This window comes from Pseudochaenichthys georgianus, chromosome 15 (assembly GCF_902827115.2).
Source record: "Pseudochaenichthys georgianus chromosome 15, fPseGeo1.2, whole genome shotgun sequence".
NCBI lineage: Eukaryota > Metazoa > Chordata > Actinopteri > Perciformes > Channichthyidae > Pseudochaenichthys > Pseudochaenichthys georgianus.
In genome coordinates this window covers 874,003-893,068 of record NC_047517.1, presented here as the reverse complement: position 1 = coordinate 893,068, position 19,066 = coordinate 874,003, and the positions used below count along the sequence as shown (strand labels likewise).

The following is a 19,066-nucleotide window of genomic DNA, read 5'->3' as shown; positions in this document are numbered from 1 at the left end:
GGCTGCATGCATTTGCAACATACTGCTACTCCCTGCTAGGGAGCGGGGAGGACGTTTTCTAAAACAGGAACATTGACAGAGGAGGAGATGGGAAGCTGCCCAGAGTGGGATGAAGATGAAGAGAGAGGAGGGAGATTAAAGCTCCACAGACCCTCTCTGCCTCCCCCTGGTAACCAGTACATCAGCAGTCGCCATAATAACTGATCCACCTCCCTCACCCAGAACAGCACTCACTCCATACTGATGGCCCTGGAGACGGTTGTTAGGGAGGCCAGATGGGGGGCTAGATGTTGACATCAGTGTTCCAGAAGAGGGTCCTACACATGATGTCAGAGACCCTTCATAATAAACTCCTCAGGAAGAGAGAGATCAGTGAAACGTGTACGGCAGCTTGAGACACATGACTGAATGTTTGGTCCGGCTGCTTTTAACACTGCAAGTAATACTGAAGAACTGTCAGTGGTGCTTCCTCACGGCTGGAACGGGTTCTTTCTGAAGAGCTGACACGTGTAGGAGCTGGGAAATGCTTCTCTGATGTAGCCGGATGATTGACAGGTGTCCTGCCGCCTGGTGCCGTCAGAGAGCAGACACTCGGTGTGTCAGTCTGGACTCCTGGCGGGGGGCATGTAGTTAATAAACATACATTGGAGCAGACATTCAATTATCTCATAGTTTTTCAAAAGAAATGTTATTTGTACAGCTTTTATTATGATTTGATATAAACACAGACACTTCTTGTGCTGGCTGTCGTTGATCAGTTCCCCGTCGTGTCTCTGCAGGTGATCCACAAACACTTCTACCTGAAGCGCGTGGAGATCATGTCTCAGTGTGAGGAGTGGATCGCTGACATCCAGCAGTACAGCAGCGACAAGAGGGTGGGCCGCACCATGTCCCACCATGCTGCTGCACTCAAGGTAATAATACATTTGATTTATAAAGGCGCAGTTCAAGGCTCTCAAGGTTGCCGTACAAGGTACACAAAACACTGGTAACGCACTGCAATGACATGTCACCTGGTAGACGCTTTTATCCAAAGCGACGTACATACGTTCAGTACTGAGGGCCCCACAGGAGCAATGAGGGCCCCACAGGAGCAATGTGGGCCCCACAGGAGCAATGTGGGCCCCACAGGAGCAATGAGGGCCCCACAGGAGCAATGAGGGCCCCACAGGAGCAATGAGGGCCCCACAGGAGCAATGAGGGCCCCACAGGAGCAATGAGGGCCCCACAGGAGCAATGAGGGCCCCACAGGAGCAATGTGGGCCCCACAGGAGCAATGTGGGTGAAGTGTCTTGCCCAGGGAACCAGGGAACCAACAGTCAGTATTACGGGGTCTTAAGGGGCTTTTCCACTTCCTGTGTAAATATCCAACACATAAAGTCTACTCTGAAAGAGCCCTGCTAGTGAACAGTTGCAGGAGGCAGGGGCTCTCTGCAGACCACCCTGGGTCACTCAGTAGCTCATAACATACACAGATACCCACACACAATTAGCCACACCCACAAACTGTGTCTGCCTGGTGCTACAGAGGCACATGTATCCTCACTGTGAACAATCCAGATGTCATACAGCTGCAGGACCCTGAACACAACACTTTATACTCCTCTAATTGAGTTACCATACTTCAAAGCCAAGTATAAGATCTGATGGACCTTTGTTGATCCCCGTAGGGACATCAAGGTGTCATGGCATAACAACAGAATCAGGCAGAAACACTTGGAATAATAAGGATAGAAATAATAAGAATAAATGTGTATTAACAGAATGATATGAGTTAAACATTGAATGAAGGTGAATGTACATATATACAAATATGTAGGTTAAATATATATACACTACACTCAACTGTGTCTAACTTAATTATCAGGCAAGTACGTATTTTGACCATGTCATAGTTGTATGCATATTTTCTAACTGCAAGCTGCATTGGGGGGAGGGGGAGGCTGAACACCCTCCTCATCTTTAAAATACTGTTGCCTCCCCCTCCTGTATTTACCTCATGCCTTGTTATTCTGTCACAGCATGTATCATGAGAGAGCTGTGCTTAATGTTTGCTGTAACATTAACCCCGCCCCCGTTCCCCCCCCCCCACAGAGGCACACGGCTCAGCTCAGAGAGGAGCTCCTGAAGCTGCCCTGCCCCGACGGCCTGGAGCCCGACGGAGACAACTTCCCTGAACGCAGCATGGGCCTCAAAGAGCTGCCAGGCCCCCCCGATGCAGAGAAGCCGGGGGGCAGCCAGGACAGCGAGGGCCAGCTATGAGTCCACACCCCCCCCCCATCCATTCCCAGCATCACGTCCCCCCCTCCTCCCTCCTCATGATGATTATTACTCTCCAAAAGACTTGATGGCTTCAGAGCACAAGCCACCACTTTGTCAATATTTGTATGTAAAGATCTAATAGCAGATAGTGGGGGGGACGTGGGAGCCGTGAGACGAACTATGAAGTATGCTACGCCCTTATGAAAACAGTCGGAAAACTTTTATTTACCTGTAAAAGAGTGTAAACATTTTGTGCTTTTTCCAATTGTGAAATAACCACTGATTGGTATGTTATTAAACTTGTTATGTGATGGCAGAGAAGACAGATTATATAAGGGAATGACCTTTTAGAGAAGAATGTTTACTGAATGTTAATTTCCTTTTTTCTTTTTGACTGTTAGAGCAAGATCAGTTGTAACCAAGGGTTTGGGTCATTCTTTAAGCAAACTATTTAAACATGAGAGGAAAGAGAACCGGATGTGATAAAGGCCCCGCCCGCCGGTCATCATTGCTTCTTCTGATTTCTCCAGGATCATACCGCTTTAATACCGGCTGATGGACACATTTTAATGCTATGTTATCCCTTTTACAGGCTCCAAATTAAAAAGCACCATTCTCTGGATACACGTTTTGTTGCCTCTCAGAAATCTCCATGAGCGTTTTGCATCAACATGACTGTAGATCGTAAGACTGTCAGAGCATCATGGGACATGTATTCTGAAGGCTTGTGCATGTGTGTTCTGTGCGTGTGCAGCACCCCCCAGTGAGACACAGACCTGTGATGTGCCTTTGATCTACACCACACCACCACATACTCCAACAGAGTACCTTTACTCATTTCTTTGCTATTTCTACAAAATTATCGATTCTGCTCCGTCTGACAAACTGCTTTGATCTTTTTTTATTATGTCAAACTTCAGTGAAAAAAAATGCACTTTCTATTTGACTCACTCCTTAGAACAGTCACATTCTCCTTTTGCTAGGACATTAAATGGAGCTTGAAGTACGGATTGATTGTGCGAATGATTCTTTCTGCGTGTCAACAAACATCAGATCTGTCTTGACGACAGAGAGACAGGAAGTCCTGACAGACATCGAACATCTGAGCTAAATGTGGCCGCTTTAATGACTTAAAAAGTGGATCGGACAAGGTTGAAAGAAAATACACGACATCCATTTGCATTCAAATGTGTTATGAATGTTGTGGGATCAATCCCAATTCCTTTATTGGTCCCACAGCGTGGCATCACATCAGCGTGACAGCAATATTAAAGAGTCAGCTAACTTATTAAATATAGAGAAGGAAAGCACACTGATCATTTAATTAACAAATAATAAAGACAAATAAGGCTAAAAATTCATAGCAGCAATTAAAAATAAATAATAATAAAACTAAGTGACGGTTACATATTACAGTGTTGGGACATTTATACAAAAAAAAAGTATGTATTTCACATAATTGCACAGAAAGTGAATATTTCCTGGTATTGAAATCTGGGCTTCCTTTACCGTGAGGATGCTGTGCTTCGTGTTAAGGGTGGAAGACTAACAACTTCATATCTAGAAAGTGTTGACAGATTCACTTCTAAGATGTAGCTGTATAGTTTAAAAGACTCTAAAACAAAGCTGCAGAATGTTTGAGTCTCTGGTGACTCGGCGGGCTTCAGCGCCGTTCTCTTTCGGCGGCCCCGGCCCTTCGTCCTGCGCGCAGAAAGCCTCATCGGGGTGAGTGATGGACAATGTAACCGCTGTATAGTCGTTTAGTACCAGACTCAAACATGTGTTCTCTCCACTGGCCGCTCGGGGAGCTGCAGCTCTTCTGCACCACAGGGGTCCTGGTTTAGGCCCCCATTGGTCCTAGAATGAGATCATATGTGAGTCGGGCATTATAGTGCAAGTGGATACAATTCTACATTTTATTGCCTTTTTTTTTTTTTAGATAAACGATCCCAAATAAAATGTACACAGCTTGTATCTTTGCTAAAATGTTTGCAATTACATTCTGTAGACAAAAGCTTTAAAGGCCATAGAAGAGTTGCAAACATAATTGTTCCAATACTGAAACTCTATATTTCTACTCTGTGAATACCTGTTATTTATCCCTGATTGCTGCATTATTGTGAAGATTCAAGTTGGAATACATAATTATACCGTCATGCATTTCAGCTACGGAGGAATAATACATGCATCAGGCAGCTGTAAACTTAGTGCCAACATATTCCCTTTTCCTGGAGCTTTCTACAGTATCGTACACTTCTGAATGGTGTCGTGTCTCTTCATATGAAGTTGACTCCCCTGGTGTCAAATCAAAATACTGTTATGTCAACAAATACCTGTAATTAATGTGACAAAAATAAGTCATGAGTAGGAAACGCATCATGACAAGAAAGAGTCCTGTGGAATGTTTGTTAAATGGAACTCATTATTATTGTTTTAAAATGTGATAGGAAAACAAAATGATATATTTGCCCAAATACTTTAAAATTCCTGACTGACTGACATACAGAGTGGAGACAACCCACCTGTTTCATAAAAAAACACGAGTTTTACAAATCCTTGATGGTGCAGATTTGACGGCCAGTCACTTCCTTAAACTAGGACGTTTTTATTTTGTCTTCTTTTTTCACCCTTAATCTGAAGCACATAATAGGGCGGTGGTGGCGAAGTCCATAGGGACTTGACTTGGCAACTGGAAGGTCACCAGTTCAAGTCCCGGCAAGACCAAGTGCTACAGAGGTGTCCCTGAGCAAGGCACTCCCCGAGCGCCGTTCATAATGGCACACTGCTCCTAACACTATCATGAGTCAAATGCAGAGAAACCATTTTGTTACATAGTACCTGTAGCCTAATGACAATAAAAGTGAAAAAAGCCCAGAGATTACATGAGGTGCAGCCCCCTTCAGACATTACTGCAGCAACCTCTGCCACCCCAGGAGCAGAAGAACACTCTGAACAGGTGAATGTATATACATGTTAATTATGCCATTATGAATGTTCAGTGCAGGTTATTATTGACGGCTAAACAAAACTCCATCATGTGCTGAACATATTTCCGTTGTTTGGTCTCAAGTCGAGACTAAACCTATGTTAAGCCGACAAAAGGCTCAGCAGTTCAGCCGTTAGATTCTGCAGATAACAGTAATAGTTTCAATATTTAATCTTAAAAATAATTTGTCCTCCAAAATACTGACGGGGCGGATGGTGTTTTGGGGACAAAGTATCCCCTGCTTGTGTTTGTAGCCGCTGAAGCTGTGACACGTTCAGGGACCTGTGGGAGAGAGGAGCACAGGGTGTTGTTATATCCTGACAGATTGATACATTTTCTCTCCCTTCATCCACTCTTTCATTGATAATAGGGGATATATGGTCATGGCTGTAGCCCAAAAGTGGGAGATGTGCAGCAGAGATGCGTGGAGCAGAGATGTGCAACATATGCAGGATTCAGATTGTTAAAAGATATTGTTCGTGCATATTGTGCATGAATGTATCATTCTCCCCCCTCCCCATGAAGTATTTCACAGCATACAGCCCCCTCTGCTCCGTCTGTTAGAGCACTTTCACGCATATCTGTGTTTTCCACATAATGTGAGGCTGATCTCAGTTCATTTCTAACAATCAATACAAATCTTATTGACTTGTAGGATCAATGACAATTATCTCTGGCTCATGATGTCATTATCTGGCACTGATCAACACAAGTCTTATGTCACGATCACAGGTACAGATCAGAACCCAATAGAACGACACAGATACAACCGTGTTTTGCAATGTTCAGTTTATTCAGGTCAGGGACAGGCAGGGTCAAAACCAGGAAATCCGTCAGACAGGCAACCAAAACCAGACGGGGAGCCGGAAGGAACTCGAGATCCCAATACAGGCCGGCAGTGGTCAAAAACCGGGCAGGACAAAAATCTAGGCTGCTCTGCTCCCTCCAACCAGTGTCTCCATTCTTCCAATGTCATAATTTCTTTCTGCTGGGGACTGCTTCCGAGAGAAGAAGGCACACGGGTGCATCTTCTGATCCTCGGCCGACCGTTGAGAAAGAACTGCCCCAACTCCAGTGTCCGACGCATCTACCTCTACAGTAAACTGCCGAGTAGAGTCTGGAAAAATCAAAATAGGAGCAGAGGTGATTTTAACTCACAAAAATCCCCTTCTGCCACCGAGGACCACCGGAAGGGAATGTTCTGAGAGGTGAGAGCCACCAAACTGTAGTTTCGAATGAAGCTCCGGTAGAAGTTGGCAAAACCCAGAAAGCGTTGGAGCTCCTTGCGTGTTGAAGGGCGCGGCCAGTCAGTCACTGCCTTGGTCTTTTCAGGATCCATCTTGATGTTTCCGGTGGAGACCACAAATCCCAGGAAAGGGACTTCTGTGGTGTGGAACACACACTTCTCGGCCTTGACAAAGAGGTGGTTCTCCAAGAGCCTCTGGAGGACTAGGCGAACATGGACCACATGCTCCTGTTTAGACTTGGAAAAAATCAAAATGTCATCCAGGTATACAAAACACAGATATTGAGTAGATCCCGCAGAACATTATTCACCAACCCCTGGAAGACTGCAGGTGCATTTGTGAGTCCAAAAGGCATGACTAAATACTCATAATGTCCACTAGGAGTGTTAAATCCCGTCTTCCACTCGTCCCCCTCCCTGATTCTCACCAAATGGTACGCGTTACGTAGGTCCAGCTTGGTAAAAATAGTAGCGCCTTGTAACAGTTCAAATGCAGAGGAAACAAGTGGAAGGGGGTACCTGTTCTTGACAGTGATGTTATTGAGTCCTCTGTAGTCAATGCATGGGCGCAGAGTCTTATCCTTCTTACCCACGAAGAAAAAACCTGCACCAGCAGGAGATGATGAAGGCCGGATAAGCCCTGCATCCAAAGAGTCATTGATATACTTCTCCATTGACTTAGTTTCAGGAGCCGATAAAGAAAAAAGTCGACCTCTAGGAGGAGAAGTACCAGGTAACAGGTCAATAGGACAGTCATTAGCACGATGAGGCGGGAGTGAGGTGGCCCGAACTTTGTTAAAGGCCTCTTTAAGATCCCAGTAATCCTTGGGAACACCGGAAAGGTCTTCACACTCCGAGATCCTCGGCTGACTGGAATCAATTGAGGAACTAGATCTTAAGCAGACAGCATGACAATGAGCACTCCACTCTCTAATAGTCCCTGAAGCCCAATCTATATGAGGATTATGCCTCCTTAACCAAGGAAACCCCAAAATGACAGGCTGATGTGGTGCATGGATAAGGTGAAAAGAGAGTGTTTCGCTGTGATTACCTGACATGCTCATTTGAACTGGAGTTGAACGGTGTGTCACTCTGCAGAGAAGACGACCATCTAGAGCTGTAGCATTGATGGGCTTCTCCAAAGCCTCCCGACCAAGTCCCATTTGAAAGGCCAGTGTTATGTCCAAAAGACTGGCATCAGCACCAGAGTCAATAAGAACTGCCACAGTGTGCATTTTCCCCGAGCAGCTCAGCTGAGCATGGGTTAGGGGTCGAGAGGGCATTTCTAAATTCATAATTCGGCTCACCAGCGCCCTCTGGATGACTGGTGAGCCCTGCCTTTTACAGGACAAGAGGAGGCAAAATGACCCTCCTGGCCGCAGTACAAACATCAGTTGTCCCGCAGGCGGCGCTGTCGTTCTGCCTCGGAGAGCCGGGTCCGCCCCAGCTGCATTGGTTCAGACGAGTTAAAAAATCCTCCTCTCACCTGTTCAGTAGCATGCGCCGACGGGAGAGGCGGGGCCTGAGGAGCGACAGAGAAAACCCTCTCTCTCCTCCTCTCCCGAAGACGGCAGTCAATGCGGATGGACCACCAGCTCATCTAAATCAGCAGGAAGGTTCCGAGCTGCCAGTTCGTCTTTAAAGCGATCCGACAGACCGTTGTAGAAGGCATCGAGAAGTGAAGAAACATTCCAGTTACTCTCGGCGGCTATGGTACGAAACTCGATGGGGTAATCGGACACAGATCTCCCTCCTTGCACCAGGTTAAACAGTCCCCGAGCGACCTCTCTTCCGGGTGTTGCGTGATCAAAGACTTTACGCAGTTCATCGGAGAATAAGCTTACAGACGAGCAGGCAAAGGATTGTCTCTCCCATTCGGCGGTACCCCAGTCTTTAGCTTTGCCCGTGAGAAGAGAGACAATATACGCCACCCGGGATCTTTCTGTTGGGAAGGCTGAAGCTCGAAGGCGAGGGAACATTGGACCAGGAATGGTCTGCACGAACCTGGGGCTCCAGAGTAGCGTTCCGGAGGAGACAGGCGTGCGCGCCGGAGGATTCTGGATTCGAACGGCGGAAGCTGGAGTTAGATCCGGACTTTGGACCGTAGGAGGAAGGCTCTGAAGATGATCACGCAGATTCACAATGGTCCGTTCGTGACGAGCGGCCATCTCCTGCATAGCTTCAGCCATGAAGGTAAGCTGCTGCTCGTGGCGTTGTAACCTGACATCTTGCGTCTGCGGTTCTGTCGCTGAGTCGGCCAGATTGTACTGTCCCGATCACAGGTACAGATCAGAACCCAATAGCACGACTCAGATACAACCAGTGTTTTGCAATGCTCAGTTTATTCAGGTTAGGGACAGGCAGGGTCAAAACCAGAAAATCCGTCAGGCAGGCAACCAAAACCAGACAGGGAGCAGGAAGGAACTCGAGATCCGAATACAGGCAGGCAGGGGTCAAAAACCGGGCAGGACAAAAATCTAGGCTTGAGAATAACACACACTCGGCGGGAACGACAAGGCAATCTGGCAAAGGACAAGTGATAGTGAGGTGGTATAAATACTGTGGGGTGATGAGGGAATGAGTAACAGGTGAGGGGAAGGGCTGGGAAGACCAGGTGAGGGAAGTGAGCTGATTACAAGGACCTGGAGGAAGGCGGGATCTGAAATGACAGGAGAGTTAAGATGAACCAAACCAAACAAACAACAATAGATGTGTCTAACCAACACACTCTCACTCCATAATCGTCCAGGAGCGACGTTTGGTCAGTGTCCGTGGCGTGCAATTGTGACGCTCCTAGGCTCCTTCAGCGTCATAAAGGGACGCAAATAGCTTTCAACTGATTGCAATGTATTCCCATCTGCGTCGGGATTTGACGCTCATGGAAGCACGGCATTCGTTTGTGTCGGCTGCCCTTAAAGGCAATGTGAGCGTCCATTCCCATTGGATAACGGAGAATTGTACACCCGGAAGTAAGTACTCCTCTTACTGTCGATTGATTTTACAGTGATATCTGCTCTACTCATCGACTAAAAAACACCAGATTATCCTTGTTAATTACACAACATTGATTGGTTTAAATTGTGTGCAATGCTTTTGTATTTTTCCCCTTCGATTCGGAGAAACAAATATTTTTTCGGAGTAAAGGATGGCAGAAGACACTACACTACCCAGAATCCCCAGCTATCGTTTGGACTACACCATGTGCTCTTTTTGACAAAGCCCGTTTTTTTTCACCATTCATTCCGATGGCTGGCGTCTATGTCACGTGATCTTCAAATTTCTCCCTGCAGAAAAAAAAAACATGGCCGAACTTCGTTTTATTCTCGGTGGAAAATGCCTATTTTAAAGTTAGTTTGGCCATTAAAATGCGTTTTGATGTCATTTGATGCGAGAAATATGAGTTGTTATTTCAGATTATGTGTGCAATGGATGTACATGATCTTTAGTTTGCTAGTTATTATGAAGATTACTTCAGGAAATTGCATCCATAGAACGTTTTCATTGTTACCAAGGTGGTTGCTAGGGACGCTGCTATCGATATTATTTCTGTTATGTTGTGTAACTGTTTAATGTTGTTATCTTTATTGCTACCCCCTTCCCCGTCAATGTATAGTGTTGGTCCACAGCGCAAACGTATTAGTTTAACAAAATCCGCATCTAAAGATAGCCTACATTATTTTCCCCTGTGCAATTCCAGTCTCACATCTCACAGCACATCGTCATTAACAAATACCGGAAACAGACCGAAAACATTTAAAAAAAAAAAAATAATACTTTATTCCGAGTGTGCTTGCTTTTCTCTTTGAAAGTCATCACATAACGGCATTGTAATACACGGTTCGGCTGCATTAAATATTACATATCTGCCGTAGTTCTGTATTTATAGAGCCCTGATGAGAAGACCTCTAGACAAACATGAGGAACTGAAAACGTGACGTGGATCATAAATATATCAGCCATTAAACAACATCTTACATTTCTTTTCACACAATACGTCTCCTTGCAGTATCAACACTAATTCGGCTCACTTTTATATTTGATCCAATTGGTAGATAGGCTGTATTTACACCATAAAGGTGCACAGCTGATATAAAGGGACACCTAGTGGTTAAAGCATGTTATTGAATTTCATTATTTTTATTATTAGATATTAATAGGATCCCTATAAAGTATATTCATTACTCGTTATGCTCTACTAATTGTTAATTAAAGACTGTATGTAATGACTATTTTGCACATCCCTTTCAAGATTTCAAGATGTTCTAAGGTTTATTGACATCATATAGGCCTACACAACTATGGTGTAGTTCTGCACTGAATGAAAAACTTGGATTGCAGGTTCCTCAATAGTGCATTACAAGACATCTATCAATATGTGTGCATACCTCCAGCAATGTTAACTATGTTGAAGCACTTATTTTAACTGATATTATACATATGTATTATACTCTTATAAGATCTATGCAGATATTTCATCTCCGGCCTTGTCAGGTATCGAACAATCAATAAATAAAGAACACAGAATTGTTAAATATAAAACACAGAATTTGTGTGATTATACTAAATGATTTTCAAATAAACACAACTGCATATTTAACTGTTACACATGCTGATGTAACGCAAATGTTCCAACTTGGGATCAATAAAGTATATCTTATCTTAAGCTGATCGATGGCTGCTGCCATATTTGCACAATGTGCCTCTGAACCTTGACAAGTGCATGTTTCAGGATTATCAATTAATGTAATGTAAGTACATCTCAAAGTTTAGAAACTAGTATAAACTCAAACTAAGTTAAAGTGGAGTGTGCTTCTGAGTTTGTAATACCATCATGGGAACTATGACCAGTCAGACCAGAATTAGGACTGTTATGTTGGTTCATTTAGGGGCAATTACACAACTACAATTGAAAATAGATTGGATGGTGGTGATTAGCCTCTCAGCCAATCACATCACTGGTCTCATTACTCTGAACAGCTGAGTGACAAGGAATGACAGTCTACATGTCTACAGTCAAACTAGTGGCTGATTTATTAAAAAAGAACAATAACAATTCATAACAAGCTACAAACAGCTGTTTTTTGGGGCCATTTGTATGTGACCTATTCAAATTCTTATTTTTTATACAACTCTTGTTTAAGTTAAAAAGTTAAAAGAAAGCTATGATGAGTGACTGGGACAGTACACTTCTGTAAGGAAAACGTTTTGACACACATCAATGTTTTAAACCTCGGGGAGAGCAACAGAGGGGGATCCCTCTCCCAGGACAGATAGACGTAGATGTTGTGTGTATAGATAACATATATAATAAAAGTATAACATAGACAGTCCAAGTGATAAAAATGATAATGTAAATTTATAAAAAGATGGATACAGGTGGATTTCTAAGATCTTGCCCCAAGAAACCAGCGTCTTGCTGTCCCACAGTCCCGATCAATCTTGGTGTAACAGATGGTCTCAGCTCCAGCGGCCACCTCCCCTGACTGGCCTCACTAGGGGTCCACCCTAGGGTCCAGACATCACCTCCACCACTGCTGCTATGGACCAGGAAGTGAAAAGACTGACGACACTGATCCAGAGGTCGGGACTGAAACAAGGCTGATGGCTGTTCACAGCAACTCCACTCCAGATTCTACTCATCCTTAACAGACATCAGTAGTTCGTGGTCGACTGAGTCTTGTAGCTGTAGCCCCCGTCCACCTGCACAGACCCTCCACCTGGACCACCATCCTCACACAGTCAGAAGACCGGGACGCTGCAGGATGATTGGAACGGTTCATACTGCAGTAACTCGGCAACAACAACTCTATTTTACCCGTGAGTCTGAAAACATTTATCATCAGTAAGTTAAAAGTAACGCAAACTGGCTCATATTCTGCGTGTATAAACCAAAAATACATCCCGGTTTTCACATGACCCGTGTCAGACGAGTACGTGCAAAAAGGTTTTCGTTAGCTACTGACAATGAACTGCTTTTCAATCCTTCAGATAGCAATTAGCTTGAAGCTTTTGAAGGCCCAGAGTCCATCCCTCTCCTCCGACCTGTTCCCTGATGCTCTCGGCTCCATTCCTCCAACGTCGACCCACTACAGGGTCTCTGTGTTTTAGAACAATCCCATTCTGTACATATTCTCCTAAAGGCTACACAAACATCCTGAGCATCCTTCCATCCCAGCAATACTTTCCTTTTTGTCCAGCTTCTGCCTTCCTATGCTAACTCCTTTAGCCACCTCAGCTCCTCCCATATCGATACCAGCTATCACAACTGCTAAGACTGATTCCAGCGTTCCATGATGTTACCATCCCATGGTTTCCTTCAGTTCTTCTTAACCCTGCCCCTCACATATACCCTGTGTAGTATGACCCTTGTCTCTCATACTCAGGCAACAGAATAATTATGCTGGTGACATTGTTGACCTTGCTCCACTATGCATCCAATCCACACACATGTTACCCTTACCCTAGGGCAGCGGTGTCCAAACCTTTTTCACCGAGGGCCACATACAGAAAAATATACGAAGGGCTGGGCCACTTACTAGAGGTGAAGTAATGCCTCATAAGTTAATTTTTAAGTTAGCAAAATCAATCAAATGTAGCTAAATGATGCTTGTTACTTGAATATGCTTTAAGAAAAAACAGCCTCCATCACTTTCAATTTTGACGGGGCGATTCTATTTTAACCGCCGCCGACAGGGGGCGAAAGAGACGAGTGAGCGATACAGGGAGAGAAACACAGAAGAAGAGATGAGAGCGCGGCAGAGAGAAGCGGAGAGGAAAGTGAGTGAAGAGAATAATTAGCGATACAGGGGCTGCGTCTCAGGTCGACTATTTTATATAGCATTGAAAATAATTACTTTGAAAATCATGTATCTGAAAAAATGTAAAAATGCAAGTGAAAAAAATTCGAATGTTCAAATTCAGATCCCAAAAATTCAAGTGAAAAAAATTCCACGTCAAAAAAATCACACAAATGTTCAAAAAGAGGTAACCACAAAGCGATATTTAACTGAAAATACTAGGGAAATGTTTATTCAGAATTTTACTAGCACACTTGCCCCTGCTAACATCTCAGTAAATGAGCTAGTAGATCATTTTAATTCAAAAATTTAAAATGTTATAGATGCCATTGCTCCAATTAAGGTAAAGGAAGTGACTGGGAAGAACATGTCTCCATGGAGAAAGGCCATGACCGTTAAAACAGAAAAAAGAGAGTGTCAAAAAGCTGAACGCAGGTGGCGAAAAACAAATCTCCAGGTTCACATTGAAATCTATAAAGAGAGACTTGGCCTTTATAATTTGGAATTGAAAAACGCACGACAATCGTTCTTCTCTGACATCATTACCAAAAACAAAAACAACGCACGTGCCTTGTTTGCTACCGTCGCCAGACTAACTAACCCCCCAGTGTCAGTAGCCTCTGAATTTCTATCCACCAGGGCGTGCAATGAATTTGCCTTTTTCACTGAAAACATTCAGAACATCAGACAAGCAGTCAGTGCCTCTGCATCAGGAACAGCAAATGTGTTGTCTCTGTGTCCAACTAATATCAATTCAGACATCATGACACAATTCCATCAGATTAATGATAAAAACCTAGAGGACATTATACAACTTCTGAAATCCTCCTCCTGCTGCCTTGATATTATTCCAACAGGATATTTCAAAGATGTTTTGCCTTACATGGCCTCAGCTCTACTTCATATAGTAAACAAATCTCTTCACTCAGGTATTTTTCCACAGGCCCTGAAAACTGCAGTCATTAAACCGCTCTTAAAAAAGAATAATCTAGATGCTTCAGTGATGAACAATTACAGGCCCATATCAAACCTCACATTTCTAGGTAAAATTATTGAAAAAGTTGTTTTTCAACAGTTGAGTAATTTCTTGCATTTAAATAACTGTTTTGATGTGTTCCAGTCAGGCTTTCGTCCAAACCACAGCACTGAGACTGCTCTTGTAAAGGTCTTTAATGACATCCACTTAAAAACAGACAGTGGCAGAACTTCAGTGTTAGTATTATTAGATCTCAGTGCTGCGTTTGACACTGTTGACCACAACATATTACTAGACCGACTGGAACACTGGGTGGGACTTTCGGAAACAGTTCTAAATTGGTTTGAATCCTACTTAAAGGACAGAAACAACTTTGTTTCTATAGGTAAATACACATCTGAGTTGACAAATATGACATGTGGGGTTCCTCAAGGCTCCATCTTGGGGCCTCTTCTCTTTAACATCGACATGCTACCACTGGCTCAGATAATGAAGAACAACAAAATAAGTTACCATAGCTATGCAGATGACACACATTTACGTAACCATTTCACCAGGAGACTATGCTCCAATTCAAACACTGAGTAAGTGCATTGAACAAATCAATGACTGGATGAGTCAGAACTTTCTCCAATTAAACAAAGATAAAACTGAGGTAATGGTTTTTGGAGCCAAGGTAGAACGTATAAAAGTTAGCGCAGAGCTTCAGCCTGCAATGTTCAAACCAACAGATAAAGCCAGAAATCTAGGTGTAGTCATGGACTCTGACCTGAGTTTCAACAGTCACATTAAAACAGTTACTAAATCAGCCTACTATCACCTAAAGAACATATCTAGGATTAAAAGACTAATGTCACAGCAGGATTTGGAAAAACTTGTCCATGCCTTTATCTTCAGTAGACTGGACTACTGCAATGGTGTCTTCACAGGTCTCACTAAAAAATCTATTCCGAACGCCGCTGCTCGAGTCCTCACTAACACTAAGAAAGTGGATCACATCACTCCTGTTCTGAAGTCTTCACACTGGCTGCCTGTGTGTCAAAGAATAGATTTCAAAATACTGCTGCTGGTTTATAAAGCACTGAATGGTTTAGGCCCAAAATACATTTCTGACCTCTTGCTAAATGATGAACCATCCAGATCTCTCAGGTCTTCAGGGACTGGTCAGCTTCCTGTCCCCAGAGTCAGAACTAAACATGGTAAAGCAGCGTTCAGTTATTATGCTCCAAATATCTGGAACTAACTCCCAGAAACCTGCAGGTCCGCTGCAACCCGTACTACTTTTAAATCCAGGCTGAAGACTTTTCTTTTTGTCGCTGCTTTTAATTGAACTATTCATATCTTAAACTGCACTGTAACTTTTATCCATGTATTTTTTATTTTAATGTTTATTTTATTAGCTTTTCTTTTTAATGCTTAATGTCTTTCATTTTTTGTAAAGCACTTTGAATTGCCTTGTATTGAAAAGTGCTATATAAATAAACTTGCCTTGCCTTGCCTTGCCTTATGTTCAATAATATTTGCCTTAAATACATTGAAATGTGAAAGTTGAACAAAAAAGTTATGTTGCTTGGTAAAATGTAACCTTTTGCTAAGAAAGTACACTCAACATCACTGATGTGTAGGTGATCTAGTATTCAGTCATGTTTAATGGCATGTATATCAGTGTATTAGTCATTACTTTATGCATTCTTTGTAAAGTATGAAAAAGGTGTACCTTGGAATCCGTGCTGAAGTTCTCTGCTGTTAGGAGTCCAGATCTGTCTCTCCTCCTCTGGTCCAGCCTGTCTGGATCACCTTGAGGAGACTTTGAACAAACAGATGTAAAGTTACATGCATGGCTTACAGACTTCTTTACATGCAAACAACTTTGTATCTTCTTTTAAAAACAGGTCATAATCTTATTGTTATACTTAAGAAATTGCTGGATATCACATTCCTTATACTGTATCAGTTTGAGTAGGTCCTTTTTATTTTGGATGAGTTTTTCATGAGTTTTTCATATGCCATATTCATATGCATCACACACGTAAGGGTAAGACACAAACCTATTGAACAAATGCAATGGTTAAGCTTAATTTCCACTGAAGTCACAGATAACGTCATATCTAATATTTAACCAAATAATTTCCTTGTCACTAAAGCATTGACTACGCTATTCATCATCCTTAAATGCAGGCATTAAGTTACATGTTCCGTTCTACAGCCACGATAAGGCTGTTTCTCAAGTGTGAGGATAATACAATTAAAAGAGGCATAAGGACTCTTAAGGACTAACGGACTCTGAAGGACTCTTAAGGACTAACAAACTCATAAGGACTCATAAGGACTCAAAATGTGCCTCACTACGGCTGCTCTTTGCGTTTCAGCGACAAACAGTTGGCGATGACATGCCCAGGTTTGCAACAGTAAAACACTCTACACCACAATACGATCCAGCAAACATTTCTTAAATTCTTCTAACAGAAGCAATTCTCGCAGAGAAGCAAAATCATTCGCTTTACATGTTGTGACCCATTTATCGGACATGCTTCCCTTTTCCCTGCCGAACTCCACATATGTTTGTCAGTCTCACGGAATACCAAAAGAAATATTTCTGCTAATATCAAAGCAGAAATGGGGGCAAAAGTGACTGCACCCAAAACAATAAACCTGCTAGCTAACTGGCCTAAACTCAGTAACAGAATGTGGGCAACCCTCCCCTATGCAAGCCCCTCCCTCTGAACCCAGGGCTCGCTACAATACTGTATACACAAACTATACAAAAACGCCTTTACGCTTTGGAGCTTGTTTTATCCATCTGTAAGCAACTGCCATCTAGGTCTCTCAGTCACTCACTCCTGATCGTTCACTGCACAGTGACAGCTGCTACGGGCCTGATGTGTGAAAGTGAAACTATCTGATAGACAGAACATATAGCCTATCAAAACGGCCCAGCCCAGCCCAGTGGGGTGTGGGCCACACCACACCCCTCCAGGGAGTGGCCGGAACACTTACAAATGTGGGCCGGTAGGATTTAGGCAAAGACATTTATTTATTTTTTTTAAATATTTTTGGCCCTCCGGCACACCCACAGCACCGGCCCACCCACAGCACCGGCCCACCGGGACAACTCCCGGTATTCCCAATGGCCAGTCCGCCCCTGCCCACACCTCACGCAGGTGAACAGGATTATAATGAGTGCCACCCATATCCATGTGACCCAAGCCAACCAATCAATAGTGAACAAATATCTTATATTAAAACATAAAGGATTACTAAACACGTTTCATGGCTCATACACTGTGTATCGCTCACTGATTAGACAATGCAGTGCATGCACTGATCTGATGCTTCTTGACATGAGAGCAGTTCCCAGCGGAGTGAAGAAAACACATGAAACTCACGAGAGTCACTCCTCAGTCTATTCTGTGTTTTGTTTCAATTCATGTATCATTTAGTTACAAATATGTGATATATCTGAACAACAAAGTGGTCAAAAATCATTTTATTCATTTATTGGAAACATTTTCATGATCGCTTTTTTCGTTTATACATTTTAAGAATGGCGTTTATCTTTTTTGAGAATGAGTTATTATTTTATTTAATGTATTTGGGTCTCATTTCATTTCATTTCAAACCTTTATTTATACAGATAAAATCCCATTGAGATCATTGATCTCTTTTCCAAGGGAGACCTGTTCAAGTAGTTCCACATGAAACATAAAAGCATAAACAGAACAACAAAAGGACATCATACAGCATCATTTACATAATTATCCACATAAACAGGTACAAATAGCTTCTGATTGACTAGCATCCAACCGAGCTTTAAAACATTTAGTGGCACCAGATTGCTCAGTTTCCATTTAATTTGCAGACTATTCCAAGACAGAGGAGCTGCGCATCTAAAAGCTGTCTTCCCTAACGGCCCGTCTACACTACAGCGTCGACAGCGTCGAAAGCTCCAATCTGCTCCAATATGCCCATTCACTTTCAATGGGGTGACGTCACGTAGTCGCGCTTTTTCGCCGAAACTGAATTGTGGTAGCAGAGCGAGGCGTCTCAGGCGACAGAAGTTGAACAATGTTCAACTTCTGTCGCCTGAGACGCCTGAGTAGCCAGCGCCAGCCAATCAAATCCCGTTTCCCAAAATCTGACAGCTGAAGCCGTATCCAATCAAACCGCGTCTAAGCTGGGAGAGATATCCCGCCGTTCATTTCTATATTTCAAAAAAAGTCAGAGGAGAAACTAACTATCGCCGTAGCAAATCACCCGGTTTTGTATGACCAGACCCTCTTCACCTACCGGGATACAAACCGGAGGAACCAGCATGGAGACAGTGGGGGAAACTGGTAGGTTTTCGCCTGTTTGGGGAGTTTATATATATATTGCTCGCATAAAATCCCCGGGGGTTTTTGCTTTGTATGTCGGGGGCGGGAGATTCATGTGATTGGTTGTTGGTCGTGTTGCTTGAATAAAATCCCCAAGCTCCAGACACGCCCAGCTCCAAGCTATTTTTGGAGCTGTAGTGTGGACGCTCCGTAAGACAGTCCTAGCAGTTGGCACATTTAATAAAACCACAGCATTCGATCTCAGGCAGTAGCCACTTACAATTCTCCGTGAGATCAGGGAGCAGATATAAGATGGAAGTTTCCCTAGCATGGCTTTGTATATAAAAATGTACCAGTGACTGAGCCTCCGTACAGTTAGTGAAAGCAAACCAGCCCTTGCATACAGGGTACAGTGATGGGTTAATACTTTACAGTTTGTCACAAATCTCAGTGCACTGTGATACGCAGCATCTAACTTGACCAGGC

The 19,066-nt window shown here is 43.3% G+C and overlaps 1 protein-coding gene across 1 annotated transcript in view; it reads left to right on the top strand.

Moving 5' to 3' along the window:
- The window catches only part of birc6 (baculoviral IAP repeat containing 6), a 147,274-nt gene extending 144,002 nt beyond the window's left edge, over positions 1-3,272 (top strand). The window contains 2 exon segments of the mRNA XM_034100519.2: positions 780-914; positions 2,095-3,272. Coding sequence (XP_033956410.1) covers positions 780-914; positions 2,095-2,262 — 303 coding nt within the window. The 3' untranslated portion in view covers positions 2,263-3,272.
- The last annotated feature ends 15,794 nt before the right edge of the window (positions 3,273-19,066 follow it).